The sequence below is a fragment of the Hyperolius riggenbachi genome, chromosome 8, assembly GCF_040937935.1.
Source record: "Hyperolius riggenbachi isolate aHypRig1 chromosome 8, aHypRig1.pri, whole genome shotgun sequence".
NCBI classification, from domain to species: Eukaryota; Metazoa; Chordata; class Amphibia; order Anura; family Hyperoliidae; genus Hyperolius; species Hyperolius riggenbachi.
In genome coordinates, this window is record NC_090653.1 from 174,871,044 (window position 1) to 174,885,594 (window position 14,551).

At 43.6% G+C, this 14,551-nt stretch overlaps 1 protein-coding gene across 1 annotated transcript in view; it reads right to left on the reverse strand.

Annotated features, from left to right (window-relative positions):
- The window catches only part of LOC137527193 (adrenodoxin-like), a 108,158-nt gene that overhangs the window by 12,011 nt on the left and 81,596 nt on the right, over window positions 1-14,551 (reverse strand). The window contains exons 2-3 of the mRNA XM_068247676.1: window positions 13,801-13,928; window positions 7,248-7,377 (exon numbers count right to left, since the gene is read on the reverse strand). Of these exons, the coding sequence (XP_068103777.1) occupies window positions 7,248-7,377; window positions 13,801-13,928 (258 nt within the window). The remainder of the gene's footprint in view (window positions 1-7,247; window positions 7,378-13,800; window positions 13,929-14,551) is intronic.

Consider the following 14,551-nt stretch of genomic DNA (forward strand, 5'->3'; position numbering starts at 1 on the left):
AAGGCCAATTCGAATAGTCAGCTCGAATAATGAGCTCGAATACCGACTCGAATAGTGAGCTTGAATTTCGAGGTCGAATCGAATAGTAAAAAATTTTCTACTCGAATATTCGACCGACCTCGAATAATTTACTATTCGAATTCGACCTAACTCGAATAATAAAAAGGGGTATCCGAGCATCCCTAGTATTTGTGTTTCAGTAACAAGTTAGGGCTTGATTCAGAAAAGAGTGCTAACTGTTAGCATGGGCGTTTTTGCGCAAATTTTCACTCACAACCGTTATCGTTTTCGCGCGAAAATTCACGTTTGCGCATGAAAATGATAACGATTTCACTTGAAAATTCGCATTTGCGCGCAAACACGCTTAATTGTGCACGAAAATTCGCAATCGGGAAAATTCGTGCGAAAACGGCCGTGCTAACAGTTAGCACTCTTTTCTGAATCAAGCCCTTAGTGTTTCCATTGTATAAAAAAATTTAAAAAAATAAAAATAGACCAGTATGAAGCAGGCAGATATTTTAGCATAGCAGGGGAGCAGCATGTGTAACCCTATTAGCGCAATGCTATGATAATGCACCCCGATACACCGTAAGTGTAGCACGGTTACCGTAACAGCCCATATGTGACCTTGGTAACGTGTGTTGCACTGATAGGGTTAGGCCCGGTTCACACTTGCGGTTTTGCAAAAACCGCACCGGATGTCCGGACCGCACCGGAGCCGGATCGGACCTGAACCGTACGGTTCCTGTCCGGATCCGGTCCGGTTGCATACGGTTTCCGTGCGGTATGAACACGGTTGCGGTCCGGATCCGGATTCTTAAAGAGATAACAACCTGTATAAAAACAAAAAAAATGTTGGGGTCTGGGAGGTCAGCAGAAGGGGGACCTGTGGAATCAGGCCCTCCGCTGTTTAGCACTCACCTCCACCTCCAACATGCTGCCAACATCTCCAGCTCGTGCTGCTCCACTCCAAAATGGTTGCCCATGTGTCCCCGATACAATATCGCCGCAACAATCCTCATAGGAAGTGGGGTAGAACATCCGGATTTTTTGCCAGTGTGTTGTGCGCTCTCCGGTTCTCATTGGTTTCCATTGGCCGGATGGTGCAGTCCGGCTCCGCCCCGGATACGGCTGCCGGAGGAGCCGGACCAAAAAATAGCGCATGTTGGAACGGACACCGGAGTCCGGATCCGGTCCGGCTCCGGTCCGGACGAAACGGACACATGTGAACCCTGGCATAGACTTACATTGCTATGCCGTGCGTCCGTTTCGTCCGGCCAGCATGCGGTGCGGCTCCGGCACGGCTATTCCGGATAGCCACCGCTAATGTGAACCGGGCCTAACACATGCTTCCCCCTAGGCCTCAGTGCCAGTAAATCCAATCCAGTGATGCTACCTGCATCATAACACCATGGGAACACACTGCTGTTTTCGGCAGTGATCTGCCCTTTCGTAAGATTCAGATGTACAAGAGAATAATTTGGATTCACATCCTCAGTTTTAGTTAATTTCTGGTGGAGTCAAATGATACCATATCTCCTGGTGGAGTGGCTGCTGCATGGGATATTTGAGAGAGAACGCTTCAAAAAGTACTGATTTAGTCCAGGTCTAAACATTACTAGGATTAATGGCACACATAATTTCAAACATAATTTGTTTTTCAGCATGCATACAAACACCCATCCCCTCAACTATGATCAGTGTTGGACTGGGAGATGGAGAAGCTGAGGAAATCCACTTGCTGGGCAAGCAGTAGTAATCAGGTGTTGCTGCTCACAGTGAAGGTTTCTATTGGGAGTGATATCACAGGGTTACTGCTGCTTGGCCAGCAGGTGGATTTCCTCAGTTTTTCCAGCTCCCAGTCAGACACTGGCTATGATCCTAACACAGGACCTGAACTTAGAACTTCCTCTCTGCTCTAAATGATAAGCAACAGCATTATAACATTAAAAAAAAAGTTATTTGTTACAGCTGATACAAATCCTGCAATAAATCTGCAGTTTGTCTACTTCCTGCTTTCATGGAAGCAGACATAACTGTTAACATCCTGTGATGACAAATGAACTCTCTGCCGCGGCAGTCAGCTGACAGGCCTGGAATCAAATTACAATTTGTGCTTAGTCACAGATAAGGGGGAATTAGACAGGCTAAACTCTCTAAATATATATAGGGTGCAGTTCTCTCTGTTTTTCTTCTGTCCTTGCGTTCAGGTCCACTTTAAGTTTGAGAGAATCCCTGCCGCCATCTACTCCATTAGTGCAGGCATTGAAAACAAGAAAAATGTGTACTGAACAGGAAGACACCTTTTTATTTCTAGGTTGGCATGGGTGTCACTTGTTCTTTAATAAAACTTTGTACTTTAATATCTGTTCTCTCTCACCCAGGGGTGCGTCAAGCCATTTTGTCACTCCGGGCGAGAAAACCTGTGGCACCTCCAATTGTTGCCCCCTCATGAAAATAATCATAATGCAGCAATGTTTCACCATAAAATAATCGTAATGCGGAAATGTTTCACCATATAATAATCGTAATGCGGCAATTTTTCACCATATAATCGTAATACAGCAATGTTTCACCATAAAATAATTGTAATGCGGCAATATTTCACCATAAAATAATCGTAATGCAGCAATGTTTCACCATAAGATAATCGCAATGTGGCAATGTTTCACCATAAAATAATCTTAATGCTGCAATGTTTCACCATAAAATAATTGTAATGCAGCAATGTTTCACCATAAAATAATCATAATGCGGCAATGTTTTACCATAAAATGATCGTAATGTGGCAATCTTTCACCAGAAAATAATCGTAACACAGCAATGTTTTGCTCGAAAATAATTGCAATGCAGCAATGTTTCACCAGAAAACAATCATAATGCAGCAATGTTTCTTCAGAAAATAATCGTATTGTGGGAAGCATTTCACCATAAAATAAAGTGCACCTGTAAAAAAAAAACAAAAAAACATTTGCTCACCTGCATAAGATTCCTCCCCCAGCTCCAGCTGTGAAACTCCCAGGCTGACAACAGAGCTATGGGAAGGTTGCGCCCAAAGCCCTGTACTGGAGAAAAACATAGTCTCCAGTGCAGGGTTTCGGACGCCATCTTCCCGTAGCCCTGCTCTGCTTGCAGGAAGACTCCGCAGGCTAATGTGAGCTGCGGCTGCAATGCCATGACCAGTTCACCACCTGGGGTCAACCAATCTGTCGGGGGTGGGTAGGCACCGCCCCCCCCTCCCCCCCCCCCCTACGGCAGCACAACTTGACCGGCCACATTTAGTCATAATGCATTCTGCTGGACAGAGTCCGCACAAAATGTACATTTTGCATACTGGCCACTTCAGTTGGCCATTTCTAGTTTTGAGCGGCCAGAACCCGAAGTGGCCAGACTTCAGGTTCTGGCCATAACATATACAGTGGGATGCAAAAGTTTGGGCAATCGTCATGATTTTCCTGTATAAATCGTTGGTTGTTACGATAAAAAAATGTCAGTTAAATATATCATATAGGAGACAAACCCACAGTGATATTTGAGAAGTGAAATTAAGTTTATTGCATCTACAGAAAGTGTGCAATAATTGTTTAAACAAAATTAGGCAGGTGCATAAATTTGGGCACCACAAAAAAAAGAAATGAAATCAATATTTAGAAGATCCTCCTTTTGCAGAAATTACAGCCTCTAAATGCTTCCTGTAGGTTCCAACGAGGGTCTGGATTCTAGTTGAAGGTATTTTGAACCATTCCCCAAGTCATCTCTAGTTCATTCAGGTTTGATGGCTTCCGAGCATGGACAGCTCTCTTTAACTTACATCACAGATTTTCAATTATATTCAGGTCTGGGGACCGAGATGGCCATTCCAGAACATTGTACTTGTTCCTCTGCATGAGTGCCTTAGTGGATTTTGAGCAGTGTTTAGGGTCGTTGTCTTGTTGAAAGATCCAGCCCTGGCTCAGCTTCGGCTTTGTCACTGATTCCTGGACATCGGTCTCCAGAATCTGCTGATAGTGGGTCCCTCAACTTTGACAATATTTCCAGTCCCTGCACTGGCCACACAGCCCCACAGCATGATGGAACCACCACCATATTTTACTGTAGGTAGCAGGTGTTTTTCTTGAAATGCTGTGTTGTTTTTCCTCCATGCATAATGCCACTTGTTATGCCCAAATAACTCAATTTTAGTTTCATCAGTCCACAGCACCTTATTCCAAAATGAAGCTGGCTTGTCCAAATGTGCTTTAGCATACCTCAAGTGGCTCTGATTGTGCTGTGGGTGGAGAAAAGGCTTCCTCTGCATACAGCATCTCCTTGTGTAAAGTGCGCAGAATGGTTGAACGATGCACAGTGACTCCATCTGCAGCAAGATGATGTTGTAGGTCTTTTGTGCTGCTCTGTGAGTTGACTCTGACTGTTCTCCCTCTTCATCGCTTCTGTTTATCTGAGATGTTTCTTGGTCTGCCACTTTGAGCCTTAACTTGAACTGAGCCTGTGGTCTTCCATTTCCTCAATATGTTCCTAACTGTGGAAACAGACAGCTGAAATCTCTTAGACAACATTCTTATGCTACGTACACACATGCGACAACGATCGTTCGTTAAGAACGACGAACGAACTTTTAATTGATGAAAGAACGACCTAAGTAAAGATAGTTTTAAAAGGTGTGTAACGATCTGATCGTTAGAACGAACGTTACATCACGTAAAGCAACTATTGCGCCTGCGCATAAAAATGAGAAGTTTCACAGAGAAATAGTGAAATGCGCATGTCAAGCCTAGTACGAACGACCGTTTCCAACGATGTACTTCTTTTGCAAACGATCGTCGTTGGTTAAAATCCGCCGAGACAGAACTTTCTTTTGTAGCGATTTGGCTCGTTCGTCGTTTGCCTTAATAGTCGGTGGTTCGTTTTTTGTAACGATCGTCGTTGGTAAAGATCGGGGAACGATCGTTACAAACGACTATAGTCGCATGTGTGTACGCACCTTTAGTCTCCAGGTCATTTGAGAGTTGTTTTGAGACCCCCATGTTGCTACTCTTCAGAGAAATTTAACAGAGGAGGGAACTTACAATTGACCCCTTAAATACTCTTTCTTAATTGAATTCACCTTTGTATGTAGATGTATGTAGGTGTAGGTCACTGAGCTTACCAAGCCAACTTGAGTTCCAATAATTAGTTCTAAAGGTTTTGGAATCAATAAAATGACAAAAGTGCTCAAATTTATGCACCTGCCTAATTTTATTTAAACAATTATTGCACACTTTCTGTAAATCCAATAAACTTCATTTCACTTCTCAAATATCACTGTGTGTGTCTCCGATATGATATATTTAACTGACATTTTTTATCGTAACAACCAATGATTTATACAGGAAAATCATGACAATTAACAGTGTTGCTCAAACTTTCGCATCCCACTGTATATTGTTTTTTTTTCAAGACAAACTAGGCTTTCCAATGGGAAGTATTTTTTCCCAAGAACAATTTTATTTTCGACACATTTTAATGGGATAAAAGGGAAAATGGAAAAAATTCATTATACCAATTCTAGTTTACAAATAAGAAGTGCTACTGTAGATAAAAACAACTAATTTTATTAGGCTATTTCTCACATTATCAAAAAACTTAAATGATGTTCCTGTCACAATTTATGGCGATGATATTTGATTCTGAAATAAAGGTGGGGTTTTGCTAACGTGTATACTTTTCACTTTGAAATTAGAATATAATAAAAGTATTTTTAATTGTAAAAATTAGGTAGAAAAGGTTATGTGGGGAGGTTAATTCGAAATTTTGTTATGTAGAGAATTTGTTCTAAAAAGTAGGTGTGGTTTTAAAGTGGGCATAGTTACACTGTATATTTTATTATAATCTTTTTAACTGCATCCCCATTATTACTTTTACCCTACTATATTCACCCCTTTGACCCGTGGTCCCCCTCCCTTAAAATATTTTCACTGAAATCCTAACGGCATCCTCGTATGCTCCCCTGATGGGGCCAGCCAAGATCCTTCAACACCAGATATTTCAAACTGAGCCCCCCCCCCCCCCCCCCCACACACACACACAAATTCTGCCTGCCCCAGTATAGATAGCGGACATTCCCCCAGTATTAGGTAGGTCGCACCCAGTATAAGTAGCGAGATGTGCTTGCAATATTAGGTTTCCCCCCAGAATACATAGCCAGATGGGCTCCGACCATTATGTGCACCCTCAGTATAGGTAGCCACATGTGCCTCCTGTATACACCTAGGTAGCTAGATGTGCCCCAAGTATTAGTTCCCCCTCCCAGTATAGATAACCAGTTGTGTCCCCAGTGTTAACCCCTCCACCAGTATAGAAAGCCAGTTATGTCCTCAGTATTAGCACCCTCCCCCCAGCATAGATAGACAGATGTGTCCCCAGTATTACCCCCTCCCCCAGTTCAGATAGCCAGATTTGGCCCTGTATTAGGTGCCCCTCCCCAGTATAGGCAGCCAGAAGTGTCCTCAGGGTTATTACCCCATTACAGCCAGATGTGCCCCCAGTATTAGCCCCCGGCCCCATATGTGCCCCCTGTATTAGACTCCCCCTTTTCTCCATCGGTATCCCCCTCCCCATTGGTATCGAGTTGTGATGGGTGGAGGACCATCGATCATCCGATAGTCCCCCAATGGAAGCCAGATGTGCTCCCCTAATTAGGCAGCCCCCCTCCCCATTGGAGATCATGCCAAAAAGCTGCAGAGAAAGCCTATCTCACCTTTCCTGGGTCTGTCGGAGATCGTCCTGCAAAAGCTGCTGTGTGCAGCTTCTTCTCTCAGCCGTCATCAAGCCGGGACCCAGTGTATTTGTCAGTCGGGGCTGAGAGAGGAGGCTGCGCACAGTGGCTCTTGCAGGATGAGAGGTGAGACCGGCTTTCTCTGCAGCTTTTTGGCATGATCGCAACACAACATGGGGGGATGAACAATCACTGCTATTGGCTACAGCGGTGATAGTTCATTCTTAGGGGGGTAACTGTTTGGGTAAGGGTATATATTTTCCCTTACACCAATTAATGTTACAGCTAAAAGTGCCAGAGCCACTGGGGTGTGCACAGGAGCGTGCCCGATAGTGCACAGCTGCCCCCCAATCAAAAATCAGGTCCTCGTGGCTTAGATGAAGTCACAGAGGACGTAGAGATACTGTAGTAGTGGATAAACTGATTAAGCATAAACAGTTCCAATGGAGGGAATAGGAAATTAATAGTAACGAAAATTAAAATGGATACATACGTTTCAGTCAGTCCAAAGGCTAAATCCAACATGTCCATCTCTTCATCAGATATTGCTTTTAGCTGATTGAAATCCTTTTTGTCGAATATGAGGTGACAAGTAGAACAGGCTAACGTCCCCTCACAGGCACCTTACAGAGTAGAAGTGAAAATCTATTTATATTTAACACCAAGAGATATTGTAAAAAAAATAAAAAATAAAAAAATAAAAAAAAAGAGTCAAGGGCAAAAATCGTGTTTTCTTTGCTGTCCTCTAAAGCCATTCTTCATACTCATCTCCTTCAAGCTTAATGCTATCAATAAAGATGGCTACTGTGATGCTAATAATTACATATTTTATGCAAATACACGGGCCAATGAAATAAAGTTCCTTTTTGGTTTTTAATGGCCCAATTTTAAACTACATACAATTGTGTTCAGATTGGGTGCAAGCTGGAATCATTAGCATTCAATTGGCCCTGCATGTCCAGCTAACAACCCAATTGCATATATGTTCCCCACTTCCTGCAACATGTGATGCAGACTAATTAGTGAAATGATCAGGGAGTCCAGGAGTTTTTGCATGGGATCTAACTAGCAAAGAAAAAGCTGGGGAGGTTGCAAAAAGGTGTTAACCATTACTCCTGGCTTAGTCTGCTGTGCAACATTTACTTTATCTGCATGTAACTTGCTGGGTTTTGTACAAGGATGCAGTCTGATTGAATTTTTAACCATACACAAAATCAAATTATGTAATTTGTGTGCATATTTACCACTTAATAATCCTAATATGCATGTGGAGTTGGGGGTGAACCTACAGGTTTTAGTGTGTACCATTGGATTTAAAGGGAACCTGGAGCGAGAGGAAGAGGTTGCCTTCTTCAATTTCTATTAAACAATGCCAGTTGCCTGACTTTTTTGCTGATGCTCTTACTCTTATACTTTAATTCAATAGCCCAGAATGATCATGCAGATCAGATGCTTTGTCTCTGGTCTGACCAGGGCCGGTTTAAGCAACAATGAGGCCCCAGGGCAAAATAAACCTGGGGGGCCCCACCAACATGTACCCCGGAACAAAAATCGGCATTAGGGGACCTTTTTTGCAGCTGGTATAGTCGGGGTGTGAAGTCCCAATCGGTCGGAGCTCCACATTCTGGCTATCCCAGCCTGCATGGGGGACAAGGGGTTAAAAAGTTTCAGGAGGGGGGACCCCACATAATTTTTTTTTTTTTTTTAAATTCCCACACTTTAAACATAAAAAAAAATTGGGAAAATAGTAAAAAATGCCAGGGATCTTCATACAGCCATATTGCGGCTGTATAGCGATCCATGGCCAAAGCGCTGCAGCTGCGTATAGACCCCCTGGAAACCCCGTCAGGAAATCTATTGCGCTTTCGTTTGATGCATGTAAAATTACACTACCGTTAGGTTTGCTACTAAAAGTGACATTTACCGCATTTAAAAGTATAAATTTTTCCTTCGAAACTTTAAAATCGATTTTCTCAAAAACTATAAGGTCTTTTTGAAAAAAAAAATTTTCCTCTTGTTCCTAATGATCTCCTTAACATATCCTTTAGGGTTTCTAGCATTTAAGGTGGATTTGCTATTAACCATTAAAGTCGGCAGGTTTTTAAATGTGTATTTTTTTTCCTTTGAAACTTTAAAATCGATTTTCTCAAAAACTATAAGGCCGATTTGAATTTTTTTTTCCTCTTGTAGCCACTGGGGGCCCCTATAAGCTCTGGGGCCCTGGGGCAGCTGCCTCCTTTGCCTCTATGGTAGCGCCGGCCCTGGGTATGACTATACTGGTTGTGGTAATTTGAGGTGTGTGACTCAAAAATAACTAAAGCTAAGAGCTCAGCATGACAGCCAGGCAACCGCAATTTATACATTTGATTATGGCAGCTTTCAAATTCCTCTTAATCTAGGTTCCCTCATGCTTTTTGATTAGTCATAGCTGTAAAATACAGACTATTGAAAAAAATATATATATTGGCATGCAGTTGCGCTATTGTGGTTGAACTACAAAACTCAAGAGGTACACTTGATCTTTTTCCACAGGTGAACATAATATAATTGTTCATAATATAATTGTACAGTCATAAATATGGAGAAGATCCAAAATAGCAAACTAGTGACAAAAAGCAACAACTTAGGCCCAGTTCATATTAGCGTTTTTTTGTGGAGCATAACCGGAACGTATACTGTACAAACAGAACGGATGTGAAAGGATCCAATGTTAACCTACGCATTCATGTGCATCCGTTGGTACGGATACGTTCCGTACGTAAGATCCGGTCCCCGGATCTAAAAATTGCTGCAGGCCCTAATTTTCCAGACCGTTCTGCCCAGCAGAATGGATATGGACCAAAAATGCTGCAGCATTGGGACAATGGAAAACGGAAAGTTTCTTCACGCTAGTGAAAAATTGGACTGTTCCACGGGGGATGGGAGAATGTGCCAACGCGAATCGGAGTGAGGGGAGGGTGAGGAAGGGAGCAGCCAGGCGGGTGGGTGAGGGAGGGTAAAATACATACCTAATGTTCTTTAGCAGCCGATGGTAGAGGCTTCTGTCTTCTTCCGTGTCATGTGACTACATGACGCGTCATGTGACTAGTCACATGACGCGCTGTGTAGTCACAGCGGAAGAAGAGGAAGCCTCTACCACCAGCTGCTACAGAACATTAGGTCAGGGGCGTAGCTTTGGAGCTATGGGCCCCGGTGCAAGTTTTACATTGGGCCCCCCCAAGCACTCTATAGGTAACACTTGATACAGTGCAACAAAACCTGCCAAGGTCATCCACAGTTTTAGAGGTGCAAGAAGGGGATGGGGAACAGTTTGTTAAATGATTACTACTATTCAAAGTATCTATAGACAGGGCCGGATTTGTACTTACCAGTGCCCTAGGCCTGCTGTCACCAAGCGCTCCCCCCCCCCCCCCCAACCACCACCACCAAAAAACATTCTGTCCAACTATCTGACTAGCGATCACTGGTTTGAATGGGCTCATTTCAGTTGTGCTGCTGTGCCCCTCATTGAACAAAGAATCAGTGGATGCTCTGTCCTCTCACGATGGAAATTTGCGCTCCTGCCCGAATGTGCACAGCAGCCGATAGTGTTCTGGGAATGCATACTTGAGAAATTACGCTGATGTATGATCGGTACTCGTCAAGAATGCATAACACTATACTGGCCTCGGTTGCTGTGCACATCTGGGCAGGAGCAGGAAATTACAGGGAGCTCAAGTGGCCAGAGCATGCGCTGCTTCTTTATCCTCTGTGCGACTGGCAGCAGTCAGAGCCACAGACAGGTGACAGGGAGTGCGAGTGGCCAGAGCATGCGCTGCTTCTTTGTCCTCTGTGCGACTGGCTGCAGTCAGAGCCACAGACAGGTGACAGGGAGAGCGAGTGGCCAGAGTATGCGCTGCTTCTTTGTCCTCTGTGCGACTGGCTGCAGTCAGAGCCACAGACAGGTGACAGGGAGCGTGAGTGGCCAGAGCATGCGCTGCTTCTTTGTCCTCTGTGCGACTGGCTGCAGTCAGAGCCACAAACAGGTGACAGGGAGCGCGAGTGGCCAGAACATGCGCTGCTTCTTTGTCCTCTGTGAGACTGGCTGCAGTCAGAACCACAAACAAGTGACAGGGAGCGTGAGTGGCCAGAGCATGCGCTGCTTCTTTGTCCTCTGTGAGACTGGCTGCAGTCAGAGCCACAGACAGGTGGCAGGGAGCGTGAGTGGCCAGAGCATGCGCTGCTTCTTTGTCCTCTGTGAGACTGGCTGCAGTCAGAACCACAAACAGGTGACAGGGAGCGTGAGTGGCCAGAGCATGCGCTGCTTCTTTGTCCTCTGTGAGACTGGCTGCAGTCAGAGCCACAGACAGGTGGCAGGGAGCGCGAGTGGCCAGAGCATGCGCTGCTTCTTTGTCCTCTGTGCGACTGGCTGCAGTCAGACCCACAAACAGGTGACAGGGAGCGTGAGTGGCCAGAGCATGCGCTGCTTCTTTGTCCTCTGTGCGACTGGCTGCAGTCAGACCCACAAACAGGTGACAGGGAGCGCGAGTGGCCAGAGCATGCGCTGCTTCTTTGTCCTCTGTGCGGCTGGCTGCAGACAGTCAGAGCCATAAACAGGTGGCAGGGCAGTGCAATGGAGAAAAGCCCAAACAAAACAGAGAACAGGTAAGTAGCAAACATCCTGTCAGGACCCACTTTGGATGTTTGGTTGTAATTAGTGTGGACCTGAACTCAGAACTTCCTCTCTGCTCTAAAAGATACTCAACAACATAACCTTTAAAGAAAAAACATTTCTTTGTTACAGCTGATACAAATCCTGCAATAAATAGACAGTGTGTCTAATTCCTACTTTCATGGAAGCAAATATATTAACATCTTGTGCTTTAAAATAAGCTTATATGCTGTGGCAGTCAGGTGACACAGGGAAGATATCAAATTTGTGATTAGACACAGATGTGGAAGAATTCGAAAGGCTCTCTAAATAGATACATGGTGCATGTCTCTGCATGGTTTCCTTCTGTCCTGTGCAAGATTTCAGCTCCACTTTAAAGCATCTGAATGACATTTATTTATATTTGCTGAAAAATCTACGTATCTCTTTTGAATGCTGAGTGTACATATGGCGGTGTGCTTTAACATATAGACAGTATACAGGAACAAAGTCTGAAGAAGGCTTATTAGCAGAACAATTACTCTTTTTCTTTTAAGTCAATAAATGGTATCATCCTGATTCAAAACTCTCTGCTTTTACTGATGGCTAAGAGGGTACAATGCTCTACTGCTACAGGAAAGCAGAAGGATGCCAATTCATACACACTAGCATAGAGGTAGTAACAGCTCAGGCGACAGTGACAGTTTAGCAATGAAAGGGAAGCATACAGCATTTTTATTCCAGGCTGCAGCAGTTCTCATAGATGGTCGGAGATGAAGGACAGAAAATGAGTCCGGAAAGAGTTAACTTAAGCAGAGAGGAGATCACTGGCTAGAAAGAAAAAAAAGCAATAAATTACGGCTAGATAAGAAAGTGTAATTTACAACTGCCGGGGTCAGTCAGTGTCACAGCTGTAAAAAAGAAGGCAAAGAAACTAGCAGAAATGTTTGTGAATGCCTGCATTAGAACTCAGCAGAACTTAGTTTTATCTTCTTTGTAATGTAAATCCCTGGTATTTCTCACATCCACTTGTACTGTATGTCGATCCATATAAATAATTGGATCATCAGGTGACAGTTATGATTGATCCTGATTGTTATAACACATCAGGAAGTGAGAGGTGCAGGGATTGGGGAACTCTGGAATTCCTCTATCAGTGCAGAGCAGGGCGCTGGCTGGCTGCGCTGCGGGAACAGAGGAGATGATTTACTTTGACATATGACCTCTTCTCTCTCCAAGTCATGCCGCCCTTCTGATCTTATCTGATTTTATCGCCCTAGGCCGTGGCCTCTGTGGCCTTTGCAGAAATCCGGGCCTGTCTATAGAAGTGATTATTACCACCACAGGACCAACAAACAGCTAATACTTTGGTTGAGGAAGGGCCCCATGGGGCCCCTCTGACCCAAGGGCCCCAATGCGGTCGCTACCTCTGCAACCCCTATTGCTACGCCACTGCATTAGGTATGTATTTGTGGCGAAACTTGAGTGAAAACTGATCTGATCAATCATTGATCAGATCCGTTTTCATTTCAATTCTGCAGTGTGCACAGAGCCATCTGGATCCGGTGAAGCGGAGACCGGATCCGCTTACCGGATCCATTTGGCTCAAAAACGCAATGTGAACTGGGCCTTAGTGAAGAAATTAGATTGCAATGTAAACAGGATACTGTCTGTAGGGCAGTGTCCCTTTATAAGTTGGTCAGCTAAACTTGTGTTGAACCTGGGATGAGCGCATTAGCACAATCAGGCTGTTCCCTTTTTTTTTTTATTGCGAAAATTGTAAAATTTAAAATAAATGTAAACCCATACAAATAAGAAGTACATTTCTTCCATAGTAAAACGAGCCATAAATTACATTTCTTCTATGTTGCTGTCACTTACAATAGGTAGAAGAAATCTTACAGAACCGACAGGTTTTGGACTAGCCCATCTCCTCATGGTGGATGCTCAGGGTATTATTAATTTTCAAAAGCACTTAGTGAATGCCAGTTGATCTGTCCAACTGACAAAAAAAGTATGCAGCAAGCGGGGAGACTGGCCAGCATCATTGTATAAATCCTTTTCAGGGAATGTTTTAAGATCAAAAGCCTTGCTAAGTGTCCCACATGAAGAGATGGACTGATCCAAAACCTGTCGGTATTGTCAGATTTCTACTACTTACCGTAAGTGAAAGCAACATAGGCGAAAAGTATTTTGCAGCTCATTTTACTCTGGAAGAAACGTACTTCTTATTTATACTATATGTGTTTACATGCATTTTACATTTTTTGATTTTCACAGTAGTAGCAGCAAATTCAATGCTAATAAGTTCTTGTAGAAAAATTCTTAAGACATAAACATAATATATGAAAACTTATCTATGGTGCTTATTGATCTATTATTGATTGGCAGTAGTTTGGCAGTAGTTTGACCTTACCAAATCCATCAATATTCAAATGGTGACGTATAACCACTTCCAACAGGCTCTCTCCCTCTTTTGCAGTTGCTGTTAGAGTTTCCCCATTGCGATTAATGAAATTAACTTTCAGTTTATCATCTGTGGATCTGCATTTCAAAGAAAAACAATTCATGGTTACTTTTAAACCCCTGGTTTAGCCAATGCACAAAGTATATACCATCTTTAATTTTGCAAAAGTTTGATTGCTGTCCTAATCCTTATCACATCATGATCATCACACACAAAAAAAACATTTAGGGAGCATTGTGGCAGGGGCTCATCTTTCTCTGTGGGCACAGAATTGAAAAGAAATCATTGATAACCTGACATCTCCCAAATCATCCTCTATTGCTAAGAGATTTAGGGCCCATTCACACTAGGGCGATTAGCGGGCGATTCCCGCTAATCGCCAAAGTGCTAGTGCCAATCTAACCTATGGCAGCGATCTCACTGCCGCGATTGGCGCTGATTGTGGGTGTTTTGCGAATAGCTCCAATCGTAAAAAAAGTTACCTGCAGCGGTACAGTGCTTAAAGGGGAACTTCAGCTTAAACAAACATACTGTCATCAAGTTACATTAGTTATGTTAATTAGAATAGATAGGTAATATAATCTCTTACCCACCCTGTTTTAAAAGAACAGGCAAATGCTTGTGATTCATGGGGGCTGCCATCTTTGTCATGGGGGCAGCCATCTTTTTGGTTGAAAGGAGGTGACAAGGAGCAGGAGAC